Source organism: Aquarana catesbeiana, linkage group LG13 (genome assembly GCF_042186555.1).
Source record: "Aquarana catesbeiana isolate 2022-GZ linkage group LG13, ASM4218655v1, whole genome shotgun sequence".
NCBI classification, from domain to species: Eukaryota; Metazoa; Chordata; class Amphibia; order Anura; family Ranidae; genus Aquarana; species Aquarana catesbeiana.
Window position 1 is genome coordinate 216,014,226 of NC_133336.1, and position 14,279 is coordinate 216,028,504.

Sequence of the window (14,279 nt, forward strand, 5' to 3'; positions counted from 1 at the left end):
TGTATGGAGGAGCATGTGACTCACTCCGCTTCCTCCCATGTGATTGGCCCTGAGCTGTATGGAGGAGCATGTGACTCACCCCCCTTCCTCCCATGTGATTGGCCTTAAGCGGTATAGAGGAGCATGTGACTCACTCCGCTTCCTCCCATGTGATTGGCCTTGAGCTGTATGGAGGAGCATGTGACTCACTCCGCTTCCTCCCATGTGATTGGCCCTGAGCTGTATAGAGGAGCATGTGACTCACTCCGCTTCCTCCCATGTGATTGGCCTTGAGCTGTATGGAGGAGCATGTGACTCACTCCGCTTCCTCCCATGTGATTGGCCTTGAGCTGTATGGAGGAGCATGTGACTCACTCCGCTTCCTCCCATGTGATTGGCCCTGAGCTGTATGGAGGAGCATGTGACTCACCCCCCTTCCTCCCATGTGATTGGCCTTAAGCGGTATAGAGGAGCATGTGACTCACTCCGCTTCCTCCCATGTGATTGGCCTTGAGCTGTATGGAGGAGCATGTGACTCACTCCACTTCCTCCCATGTGATTGGCCCTGAGCTGTATAGAGGAGCATGTGACTCACTCCGCTTCCTCCCATGTGATTGGCCTTGAGCTGTATGGAGGAGCATGTGACTCACTCCGCTTCCTCCCATGTGATTGGCCTTGAGCTGTATGGAGGAGCATGTGACTCACTCTGCTTCCTCCCATGTGATTGGCCCTGAGCTGTATAGAGGAGCATGTGACTCACTCATCCATACAGCTCAGGGCCAATCACATGGGAGGAAGAGGAGCGAGTCACCTGCTCCTCCATACAGCTCAGGACCAATCACATGGGAGGAAGGGGAGCATGTGACTCAGTCCCCTTCCTCCCATGTGATTGGCCCTGAGCTGTATGGAGGAGCATGTGACTCACTCCAGATCCTCCTATGTGATTGGCTCTGAGCTGTATGGAGGAGCATGTGACTCACTCCGGTTCCTCCCATGTGATTGGCTCTGAGCTGTATGGAGGAGCATGTGACTCACTCCGGTTCCTCCCATTTGATTGGCTCTGAGCTGTATGGAGGAGCATGTGACTCACTCCGGATCCTCCTATGTGATTGGCCCTGAGCTGTCCCACCAGGGAGATAGCTCAGTTCAATCTATACTCAGACTGATGTGACTCAGCTCACACCGGGCTCCCTACAGTACTGATGGCGAGTATGTATCAAAGAGATCCTGAATCAGATAAACGTCTATGGAGCATCACAGATAAAAGTTTTCAGTCTTTAGAAACCAGCCACAACTTGAGAAGAAAAGCCTGTCCCCTGCCAGCATGCTATGTTCAGAGCTAGAGCAGTGGAATCAGCTAAACCAATGTTACTCTGCTGGGGGCATGGAGGACTTTGACTCTACAGAAGGACCACAGAGGAAGGGTCCTCCTCTGCGGCATGCCACCCACAGACAGGCTTTTCTACTCAGGCTGAGGGCTCGCCCCTGAACTGTCAAAGCCATCAAATGGCCGGTGTCATAACTGATCACATGTGCAGCACCATGACAACTGTAGACCAAACAGAGGCTAAGATGGCAGCTTCCTTGGTTGTAAAGGATAGGAGGGTTTAGTTCCACTTTAAGTGCTGGCAGTAAGGAGAAACGTCATGGCTGCCTGACCAGCAAACCACATCGGTACAACTTTTATGTTGCTGGTCTCGTTTCCTCTTCACTTAATGGCAGCACTTGAGTCCTGATAATCTTCAATCTCCAAACCCCTGAACCATGTTGGCTTACTCTTTTGACCTCTTGCCACGTGCAAAAAAGATTACTAGAATCGCCTTCAATCTGTGGTGCTCCCATCCTTTGGACACTACCTCCCCTACCCAAGTGACCCCCAAGGATACCCCAGTTGTCAGAGAGCTGCCTCAAATACGTGGACTTCAAGCCCTTTTACTTACCAATAACACCCGGAGAGGCCATGGATGCCAGTACTGGCCAATTGGAGCTTTTCCACACTCCCAACAGCCAGTAAACAGATGATCCAGCCTCACTTCCATGAGATCAGCATATAGCAAAGCATCATTGTTCTGGGCAAGATCACATATGGTTCGCCCTGAGCCTTATGGCTGACACATTGCACCCAAGAGGGCTTAGTCACAGAGACCGTAGTAGATCATGCAGCGTTGCATGTAGAGAACATAGTAGACCATAGAGATTGCAGTAGACCATGCACAGTCATGGTGGAGATTAAAGTAAACCATGCAGAGATCATAGTAGACCATGCAAGGTCATGGTGGAGATTGTAGTAGATCATGCAAAGTCATAGTAGACCATGCAGAGTTGTAGCGGAGATCGTAGTAGACCATGCAGAGTGGTAGCGGAGATTGCAGTAGACCATGCAGAGTTTTAGTGGAGATCGTAGTAGACCATGCAGAGTGGCAGCGGAGATCGTAGTAGACCATGCAGAGTTTTAGTGGAGATCGTAGTAGACCATGCAGAGTTTTAGTGGAGATCGTAGTAGACCATGCAGAGTTTTAGTGGAGATCGTAGTAGACCATGCAGAGTTTTAGTGGAGATCGTAGTAGACCATGCAGAGTTTTAGTGAAGATCGTAGTAGACCATGCAGAGTTTTAGTGGAGATCGTAGTAGACCATGCAGAGTTTTAGTGGAGATCGTAGTAGACCATGCAGAGTTTTAGTGGAGATCGTAGTAGACCATGCAGAGTTGTAGTGGAGATCGTAGTAGACCATGCAGAGTTGTAGTGGAGATCGTAGTAGACCATGCAGAGTTGTAGTGGAGATCGTAGTAGACCATGCAGAGTTTTAGTGGAGATCGTAGTAGACCATGCAGAGTGGTAGCGGAGATCGCAGAAGACCATGCAGAGTGGTAGTGGAGATCGCAGTAGACCATGCAGAATTTTAGTGAAAATCGTAGTAGACCATGCAGCGTTGTAGTGGAGATCATAGTAGACCATGCAGAGTTGCAATGGAGATCGTAGTAGACCATGTAGAGTTTTAGTGGAGATCGTAGTAGACCATGCAGAGTGGTAGCGGAGAACATAGTAGACCATGCAGAGTTGTAGTGGAGATCGTAGTAGACCATGCAGAGTTGTAGTGGAGATCATAGTAGACCAAGCAGAGGTGTAGTGGAAATCATTGTAGACCATGCAGCGTTGTAGGAGCATGTGACTCACTCCGGATCCTCCTATGTGATTGGCCCTGAGCTGTCCCACCAGGGAGATAGCTCAGTTCAATCTATACTCAGACTGATGTGACTCAGCTCACACCGGGCTCCCTACAGTACTGATGGCGAGTATGTATCAAAGAGATCCTGAATCAGATAAACGTCTATGGAGCATCACAGATAAAAGTTTTCAGTCTTTAGAAACCAGCCACAACTTGAGAAGAAAAGCCTGTCCCCTGCCAGCATGCTATGTTCAGAGCTAGAGCAGTGGAATCAGCTAAACCAATGTTACTCTGCTGGGGGCATGGAGGACTTTGACTCTACAGAAGGACCACAGAGGAAGGGTCCTCCTCTGCGGCATGCCACCCACAGACAGGCTTTTCTACTCAGGCTGAGGGCTCGCCCCTGAACTGTCAAAGCCATCAAATGGCCGGTGTCATAACTGATCACATGTGCAGCACCATGACAACTGTAGACCAAACAGAGGCTAAGATGGCAGCTTCCTTGGTTGTAAAGGATAGGAGGGTTTAGTTCCACTTTAAGTGCTGGCAGTAAGGAGAAACGTCATGGCTGCCTGACCAGCAAACCACATCGGTACAACTTTTATGTTGCTGGTCTCGTTTCCTCTTCACTTAATGGCAGCACTTGAGTCCTGATAATCTTCAATCTCCAAACCCCTGAACCATGTTGGCTTACTCTTTTGACCTCTTGCCACGTGCAAAAAAGATTACTAGAATCGCCTTCAATCTGTGGTGCTCCCATCCTTTGGACACTACCTCCCCTACCCAAGTGACCCCCAAGGATACCCCAGTTGTCAGAGAGCTGCCTCAAATACGTGGACTTCAAGCCCTTTTACTTACCAATAACACCCGGAGAGGCCATGGATGCCAGTACTGGCCAATTGGAGCTTTTCCACACTCCCAACAGCCAGTAAACAGATGATCCAGCCTCACTTCCATGAGATCAGCATATAGCAAAGCATCATTGTTCTGGGCAAGATCACATATGGTTCGCCCTGAGCCTTATGGCTGACACATTGCACCCAAGAGGGCTTAGTCACAGAGACCGTAGTAGATCATGCAGCGTTGCATGTAGAGAACATAGTAGACCATAGAGATTGCAGTAGACCATGCACAGTCATGGTGGAGATTAAAGTAAACCATGCAGAGATCATAGTAGACCATGCAAGGTCATGGTGGAGATTGTAGTAGATCATGCAAAGTCATAGTAGACCATGCAGAGTTGTAGCGGAGATCGTAGTAGACCATGCAGAGTGGTAGCGGAGATTGCAGTAGACCATGCAGAGTTTTAGTGGAGATCGTAGTAGACCATGCAGAGTGGCAGCGGAGATCGTAGTAGACCATGCAGAGTTTTAGTGGAGATCGTAGTAGACCATGCAGAGTTTTAGTGGAGATCGTAGTAGACCATGCAGAGTTTTAGTGGAGATCGTAGTAGACCATGCAGAGTTTTAGTGGAGATCGTAGTAGACCATGCAGAGTTTTAGTGAAGATCGTAGTAGACCATGCAGAGTTTTAGTGGAGATCGTAGTAGACCATGCAGAGTTTTAGTGGAGATCGTAGTAGACCATGCAGAGTTTTAGTGGAGATCGTAGTAGACCATGCAGAGTTGTAGTGGAGATCGTAGTAGACCATGCAGAGTTGTAGTGGAGATCGTAGTAGACCATGCAGAGTTGTAGTGGAGATCGTAGTAGACCATGCAGAGTTTTAGTGGAGATCGTAGTAGACCATGCAGAGTGGTAGCGGAGATCGCAGAAGACCATGCAGAGTGGTAGTGGAGATCGCAGTAGACCATGCAGAATTTTAGTGAAAATCGTAGTAGACCATGCAGCGTTGTAGTGGAGATCATAGTAGACCATGCAGAGTTGCAATGGAGATCGTAGTAGACCATGTAGAGTTTTAGTGGAGATCGTAGTAGACCATGCAGAGTGGTAGCGGAGAACATAGTAGACCATGCAGAGTTGTAGTGGAGATCGTAGTAGACCATGCAGAGTTGTAGTGGAGATCATAGTAGACCAAGCAGAGGTGTAGTGGAAATCATTGTAGACCATGCAGCGTTGTAGTGGAGATCATAGTAGACCATGCAGAGTTGCAGTGGAGATCGTAGTAGACCAAGCAGAGTTGTAGTGGAGATCATAGTAGACCATGCAGAGTTGCAGTGGAGATCGTAGTAGACCAGTGGTTCTCAACTCCTGTCCTCAGGACCCATTAACAGGTCAGATTTTAGGATTACCTTGGGGAGATGCAGACTAGAATACTGAAATCACTGAGCAGCAAATGATATCACCTGTGATGTATTTCAGTTATCTTGCAAACCTGGCCTGCTAGTGGGTCCGGAAGATGGGAGTTGAGAACCACAGTAGTAGACCATGCAGAACCGTGGTAATCGTAGTAGGCAACACGGCGTCGTGGTGGAGATTGAAGTAGGGCATGCGGAGTCCTGGTGGAAATTGAAGTAGGGCATGTGGAGCTGTGGTGGAGATCAAAGTAGGGCATGTGGAGCCGTGGTGGAGATCAAAGTAGGGCATGCAGAGTCATGGTGGAGACCGAAGTAGGCCATGTGGAGAGTGATGTAGACCATGCAGTCATAGTAGAGAGTATAGTAGACCATGTAGAGTCATAGTGGAGATCGTAGCATGCCATAGAGTTGCATGTAAAGATCACAGTAGACTACACAGAATTATACTGGAGATCATAATAGACTACGTAGAGTTGAGTAGACTATGCGATTTAAAGTAGACGTTGACTACAATGAGTCGCAGCAGATCCTCCAAGACTAAGCCCTTTCCAGGTCAAACCAGAGTGTGGCTGGTTGTTCTGTTACCTATCCTTTCCACTCTTGGGTTCAGCAATCTACCAACATGTCTACCGAATATCTCATATTTATAGCAAGGACTCATCCCAGCCATTGAGAAATAAGACACATAGACGTACCATCACATATTTTATAGAACCGCTTATACCAGCAATACACACAAGATCCACAGCTGGAAATACAAAAAGACCTCGCTGCCGCCACCTCCCCCCCGCCATTCATAGAAATAACGGACACTTACATGGAGGGGGTTCCAGGTAGGAAGCAAGGGGCGCCACTATTATATAGCAGTAAAAGTCCTGCGCCCCCATTCAGCTCTGATTGTTCTCCAAGTCATGGCTTATAGTCCACTCGGGAGGGGAAACGACATTGCTGTGTTCAATAAGTGCATAATCACTGGTGGGGGGGGGGTACAGAGGACGGATTGGGGGATACACAGTCCATAATGCAAAAGCAGATTCACAAATATTCACATGAAGGAGAACGAAGTTCCAGGCGGCACCTCCCGGCAGCGTCACCATTAGGGTTGCAGGTTTTTAAAAGTGAGGTAGTGTGCAAACCCCATGCGGGTGGAGTCGCTGAAGAGATGGGTTGAGTCTCCGGCAGGTGCCTGGAAAGGCCTGGAATGCTTTTTTTTTTTTTTTGATTGAAGAGCCGTAGTAAACTATGTAGCTGAGTCATAGCCCAGTCGTAGTAGACTATGTATGTAGTCGAGTGGCAGCCCAGTCGTAGCAGACTATGTATGTAGTCGAGTGGCAGCCCAGTCGTAGCAGACTATGTATGTAGTCGAGTGGCAGCCCAGTCGTAGCAGACTATGTATGTAGTCGAGTGGCAGCCCAGTCGTAGCAGACTATGTATGTAGTCGAGTGGCAGCCCAGTCGTAGCAGACTATGTATGTAGTCGAGTGGCAGCCCAGTCGTAGCAGACTATGTATGTAGTCGAGTGGCAGCCCAGTCGTAGCAGACTATGTATGTAGTCGAGTGGCAGCCCAGTCGTAGCAGACTATGTATGTAGTCGAGTGGCAGCCCAGTCGTAGCAGACTATGTATGTAGTCGAGTGGCAGCCCAGTCGTAGCAGACTATGTATGTAGTCGAGTGGCAGCCCAGTCGTAGCAGACTATGTATGTAGTCGAGTGGCAGCCCAGTCGTAGCAGACTATGTATGTAGTCGAGTGGCAGCCCAGTCGTAGCAGACTATGTATGTAGTCGAGTGGCAGCCCAGTCGTAGCAGACTATGTATGTAGTCGAGTGGCAGCCCAGTCGTAGCAGACTATGTATGTAGTCGAGTGGCAGCCCAGTCGTAGCAGACTATGTATGTAGTCGAGTGGCAGCCCAGTCGTAGTAGACTATGTATGTAGTCGAGTGGCAGCCCAGTCGTAGTAGACTATGTATGTAGTCGAGTGGCAGCCCAGTCGTAGTAGACTATGTATGTAGTCGAGTGGCAGCCCAGTCGTAGTAGACTATGTAGTCGAGTGGCAGCCCAGTCGTAGTAGACTATGTAGTCGAGTGGCAGCCCAGTCGTAGTAGACTATGTATTCGAGTGGCAGCCCAGTCGTAGTAGACTATATATGTAGTCGAGTCGTAGCAGACTATGTATGTAGTTGAGTCGCAGCCCAGTCGTAGTAGACTATGTAGCCCAGTCGTACTAGACCATGTAGTTCAGTCGCAGCCCAGTCGTAGTAGACCATGTAGTTCAGTCGCAGCCCAGTCGTAGTAGACCATGTAGCCCAGTCGTAGTAGACCATGTAGCCCAGTCGTAGTAGACCATGTAGCCCAGTCGTAGTAGACCATGTAGTCGAGTTGCAGCCCAGTCGTAGTAGACTATGTAGTTCAGTCGCAGCCCAGTCGTAGTAGACTATGTAGCCCAGTCGTAGTAGACTATGTAGTCCAGTCGCAGCCCAGTCGTAGTAGACTATGTAGTTCAGTCGCAGCCCAGTCGTAGTAGACTATGTAGCCCAGTCGTAGTAGACTATGTAGCCCAGTCGTAGTAGACTATGTAGCCCAGTCGCAGCCCAGTCGTAGTAGACTATGTAGTTCAGTCACAGCCCAGTCGTAGTAGACTATGTAGTGGAGTCATAGTAGACCATGTAGTTGAGTCGTAGTCCAGTTGTAATACAGAAAGTCAGCTGTGTGCTTGAAAATACTCCCCTCCAACCATTTATTTTAGTATCTTCAACACCGATTCAACTGAAGGTCTAGAAAACTCTCCCTTGAATGTTCTTAAAATTCTTTTACATAAACCTGGAAATCCATAAAACACGTTCATTCAGTTTACTCTTGGAACCGTACACTGGAGATACACCACACGGAAAAGATGGCGAGCAGTGCAAGAGGTGGATTTGGTCGCACAGCGTGAAATTCAGGAAGAGGCTCATCACTTGGTGACGAATTACCGTCAATCGAGGAAAACCGCCATGGCCAAATCAACACCCCTCACCAAAAAAAATAAAAAATAGAAAGGGCCACACGCCATCCACCAAGAGCGCTCAGTAAGTGCAAAGATATAATTCAGCGCGGCCAGGAACATCAGACTGCTTATAACAGATAAAATATATATATATACTTTGAACACGATTACTGGAACCTCGACACGTTAAGACTGATGAAGGTGCAAAAATTGTAACCACACCTAAAAGGCGTAGTTCACCTTTACCAAAAAACTGCCTCTGCAGGTACCAAAATTTGAAGCTTTTGACTAAAGTTGGATAATGTCCATGTTATAGGTGTAGGCCATTTAGATATGAAGCCTGGCCAAAAAAAACTTGAGATGGCATCTAGTCTGGCTTTAGTGCTAGGTTGTTGCTAAGTCACTCCCAGCCGTTACTGCTCACCCCCCCAACGCATGTGGTGTACTGTTATCTCCGTCCAATCACAGTGAAGCTCAGCTGGGAGTACCTTAGCAACGTCCTAGCAACAAGGTTGATGGGAGTTTTTCAGTCAGGGTTCAGGAGGTACATAAAATGGCCTACAACTATAGCAAGGTGTACCTTTACATTAACGTTTACCCTTACAATCCCATTGCCAGTGTCACATCAGGCCACGCCCTGGCACCAAAACAGTTGCTGGTAGATCTAAAGGAGATTGTACAATCAGATTGCATAGTGCAGCAGTTCTCAACCTCGGTCCTCAACTACTCCCAACAGGCCAGATTTAAGGAATTTCTCTTAGATAAAATAGCTGTCCAAAATACCAAGCCACTGAATCTGATTTAAAGCACCTGTGCAAGATAAAGGAAAACCTGAAAACATGGACTGTTGGGAGTACTTTAGGACTGGGGTTGAGAACCTCTGGTATAGTGTATGGTCAGCTTTACTGACCCTCTATGGCCATACAATCTCCTTTATATCTACCAACACCTATGCAGTGGAAGGTAAATCAAATTCAGAAACAACCTGGAGTACTTAGGCGTAGTTTTTAGTTAGAGGAGGTTGTACAATCTGATTGAAACGTGTAGGACAAGCTTTAAAGAAGTAACAGCAAAGCTTAAAGACTGCTGAATCCCTCTGGGGGCCCCAGTGCATGGAGGGTTCCGAATGGTGCTGGAGCTACTGAGCCAGAGTGGTCAACAGTGAGCCAAGCTTCCCCCAACCACTGTCCAACCAGTTGATCAGAAGGAGGAAATTTTCGAATGAGATGTGAGTGACCGTGCATGCACAAGGGGGGGGGAGGTTTGGGGGTGGCGACAGACGAAGCATGCACAGAAGAGTGGGTTGCTAGAGTGCCATTGCTCTCCTATAGGAATGACCATAAATTGGGCTTCAGCCTGGGGTGGAGCCGACAGCCAGAAATGAATGAATGATTTGTAAAGCGCTGCAAATGCGAACTGAATCGCCTCAAGGCGATGCACTCTTATTGGGCAATGTGACCACCAATCAGAACGGGCCCAAATCCTCCACGTACTTCGTCCCTTGGGGAATTCAACAAAGATTAAGCTGTAGTGATACTTACTAAAAACACACTGATTGCCAACAAACACAAGTCTGCAATAAACAGGTGAAGTCGTATGTTAACAGAGTAACCTTTAGTCAAAATCAGGTTCTTTTTTGTGGGAACCCCCCCCCCCCCCCCCCAAAGGATAAGCAGAAATATACCACCATATACTGATAACGGTTGACCATACAGAAGGATACCAACAAGCAGAGTATTTTTCTTGACCTGTACAAAATAAAATGAAGCTTTAGAAGAGACCATGGTGAACTCCGGGAGCGATGGCACCAGTTGTAATGGATGCAGGTTAAAGCATTGGAAGAGACCATGGTGGACTCCGGAAGGGGTGGCACCAGCTGTGATGGATACAGGTACAGTACTGGAAGAGACCATGGTGGACTTTTGAAGGGGTGGCACCAGCTTGCTATGGATACGCTACAAGCACTAGAAGAGACCATGGTGGAATTTGGGAGGGGTGGCACCAGCCATGATAGATGCTGTAGAAACACTGAAGACCATGGTGGACTCTTGAAGGGATGGAAGCAGTAGAAGCACTGGAGGAAACCTTGGCAGACTCCAGGGGAGATCTGGCACCAGCTGTGATGGATGCAGGTAAAGCACTGGTAGAGACCATGGTGGACTCCAGGGGAGGGGTGCACCAGATGTGGTACAGCACTGGAAGAGACCAAGGTGGACTTTGGCGGGGGGGGGGGGCTCCAGCTAGGATGGATGCATGTTTTCACAATGACCCTCGCTGTTCGAGTGGTGAACACAGACTCATAGTGACACAAGCGACTTTACGTCCCTCCTGAACCGACTGGCTTTACAGGTCAGGAAGGTCCGAGCCACACCCCATCCCGCTGGAGGGTGCCAGTCGTTAAAGCTCAGAAAAGCCAGATTGTGGGGCATGTACTGTCCCCCTTCATCCATCATTGGCGGCCACAAGCTGCCCCATTGGCTCGCGGATGTACACAGGTTGAATGTCCTTGGTCTTCAGGCAGTAATCGCACGCCCACACGGCAGAGGCCTCCCGCGTCAGCAGACCGTAGGCACTTTCGGTCATCCCCGTGCACTCGCGGTGGAACCACTTCTGACAAGAGGCTTCGCATTAAGATGGCGTCCTGGTCGTCATTGACCTCGTTGCGGCACGCCCCGCAGGGATAGACAAGTCCTGGAGGGGGTTGGTGACCAGAGTTCCCGGTGGGTTTGCTGGGCGGGGGGGATGTTGTGACCTCCGGCGTGCTGCTGTTTCCCCGGGGGGCGCTGTTGGGAGTGAAGCTTTGCTGATTGCCGTTGACGGCTGACGGCGAGCCGACGTGCTGCTCTTGGTTGAAGGTGTTGCTGGGAGGGTTTAAGTTCTTGTTGTGGTCCTCCACCCCCGGGGGGAAGTTTTGGTCGGGCCCAGAGTACGGACTGGCATTGGGAGGAAGGCTTGGCCTCTGAATTGATGGCTGTCCGAAGGGGTGACCAGGTGAGCCAAACCTTTGAGTGAAAGGTGGACCAGTGGGAGAGTTTAATACGGGACCCGGCCCCATTTCTCCGCGGGGGGGCTGACCCATGGTGGGGGACATCATAGGGCCAAATCCCCCAACTGGCCCCTGCATTATCTGCCCACCGGGGGGCTAAAGCTCTGTCCCATGCCTTGGTTGAACGGCTGGTTGGAGAAGTTCATGTTTCCAGGTTGGACGTAGTTGGGGTTCTGGGGCATGCCGAACCCGGGGCCCATCTGGTTGGGTGGAAAGGGCGGATGCTGGCGTCTAATTGGCTGGGGCCCGCCTGGATATCCTGGGGGTACCTGGTGCGGCATTCCACCTTGCATGCGGTAGCTGCCGAAGGGGACGGGGTTGTTCATGAACGGAGAGGCGGCGGCAGCGGCGCTGACCTTCGGAGCTCCAAAGTCATCCTCGAAGGGATTGGAAGCCACCAGGTGGTCCACCATCGGGGTTGGAGGCGGGGCGAACTCCGAGAGGTGAGAGTAGGACGGCCCCTGAAACAAGACAGGAAAGAGTCAGCCACAGATCACATAGAAACAGACGGAACAAAATCATCCAACAAACACTGAACACTCCTCAGTTCAGGCGCGCTGAGGACCTCAATGAGTTTAATCGGTGATGCTGCGCCATCTACAGCCAGTCCAGGAACAACGGTCCAGGCTGACACTAACCAGATGAAAGCCATTAACCCATTTATACTGTAATAAACATCCCGAAACTCATCTCATCTTTATGAAGTCCAAACAAACCTGACAGGATGAAGAACCAGAGCTCTGGGGTGGTCATATCTGAGGGAACGGCGGCTCTAAATATAAACCCCTCTACAGGGATTGAGAAATCAAATTAAACACGGGGGGAGGGGAACCAGACCGGGCAAAGAACTAATCAATATTCAGCCACAAGTTCCTCTGTACAAGTGACTGACACCATTCAGGATGAGGTGACAGGTTCTGTTAAAAGAACACCCCCCACCCCCATACTTAAAAGCTGAACTTCAGGTCTGGATATTATTACAGAGTTACATTGTTCCAGCTTGGGACCAACTATGTATATACCAGACCCTTGGGATCCCTCTAGAAGCTGGAAATCACTGAAGGGACACCACTACTACACTATGCCCTGGAGGACGTCACATTTGAAGAAACGCGTAGAGCTGCATCACTACTACACCCCGGAGGACGTCATATATGAAAAAACGCGTAGAGCTGCATCCCTACTACACTATGCCCTGGAGGATGTCACATGTGAAGAAACGCGTAGAGCTGCATCCCTACTACACTATGCCCCGGAGGACGTCACATATGAAGAAACGCGTAGAGCTGCATCCCTACTACACTATGCCCCGGACGTCACATATGAAGAAATGCGTAGAGCTGCATCCCTACTAGGGCTGGGGAAAAAAATTGATTCAAATCTTGAATAGAGTTGAAAGGTCAAATCGATTCAAAATTTAAGCAAATCGATTTTTTTTTTCACCGCGCCGGTCCCGAGGAGCTGCGGGCAGTAGTTTTTAGGCGAAGCCACGGCCTTGCCTAAAAACTCCTGCCCGCAGCGCCTCAGGTCCGACGCGGTGTCCAAAAAAAAAAAAATCTCAGTTTTTTTGGGGGGAAAAATCTCCCAGCCCTAATTCCTACTACACTATGCCCCGGAGGACGTCACATATGAAGAAATGTGTAGAGCTGCATCCCTACTACACTATGCCCTGGAGGACGTCACGTATGAGAAAACGTGTAGCGCTACATACTACACCACTAATACACTATGCCCACGGAGGACGTCACATATGAAGAAATTCGTAGAGCTACATCCTTGCTACACTATGCCCTGGAGGACATCGCGTATGGAAAACGTTGTAGCGCTACATATTACACCACTAATACACTATGGCTCGGGAGGACATCACGTATGAGGAAACTCATAGCTACACGCTTACTACACTATACCCTGGAAGACGTCACGTATGACGAAACATGTAGAACTTACATGCCTACTACCCTCAAGAATCTATTGCACTGTGATCACAGGAGGGCGCTCTCCCAGCACAGGCACCAGAGAACACTTTTCAATTTTCTCAATAAATAAGCAGCACTCTGATTGGATGAGGTGGAGAAGTAAGAAGGTAACATCATGATCTCCACCTCATCCAATCCTCATCCAACCCCACAGAACACACACACACACACACAGACGTCACATGTTATGGGAGCCAGAGATCACACTGATGCAACATTTTTACATTCCTGGACGTAAAAAGGTTGACAGTTACACCTGAAAGGTTGGGATGGGCACCCCTTGATGTAAGGAGGTTTATGGTTATTCATGGATGTTTGGGAGGGGTCCAAAATATGGGGGGGCTCTGCTGGCCAATCCTGGATATAAGGGGTGATACAGGGGGGCTCTGCTGGCAACTCCTGGATATAAGGGGTGGGGGTGATACGGGGGGGGGGGGGCTCTGCTGGCCACTCCTGGATATAAGGGGTGGGGGGGGGCTCTGCTGGGCCACTCCTGGATATAAGGGGTGGGGGTGATACGGGGGGGGGCTCTGCTGGCCACTCCTGGATATAAGGGTGGGGTGTGATACGGGGGGGGGGCTCTGCTGGCCACTCCTGGATATAGGGGTGGGGGGTGATATGGGGGGGGGCTCTGCTGCAACTCCTGGATATAAGGGGTGCGGGGTGATACGGGGGGGGGGCTCTGCTGGCCACTCCTGGATATAAGGGGTGGGGGGGGCTCGCTGGCCACTCCTTGAAATAAGGGGTGGGGTGTGATACGGGGGGGGCTCTGCTGGCAACTCCTGGATATAAGGGGTGGGGGGGGCTCTGCTGGCAACTCCTGGATATAAGGGGTGGGGGTGATATGGGGGGGCTCTGATGGCCACTCTGGAT

The 14,279-nt window shown here is 49.7% G+C and overlaps 1 protein-coding gene across 1 annotated transcript; it reads right to left on the minus strand.

The window, feature by feature from the left end:
* Nucleotides 1-6,092: 6,092 nt before the first annotated feature.
* PYGO2 (pygopus family PHD finger 2) lies at nucleotides 6,093-11,892 on the minus strand (the record flags this gene model as incomplete). The annotated part of the gene is given in 3 exon segments (XM_073608697.1): nucleotides 6,093-11,009; nucleotides 11,011-11,516; nucleotides 11,519-11,892. Coding segments are annotated over 3 exon segments (1,066 nt in total), but the record flags the coding sequence as incomplete, so codon positions are not given.
* Between the last annotated feature and the right edge of the window lie 2,387 nt (nucleotides 11,893-14,279).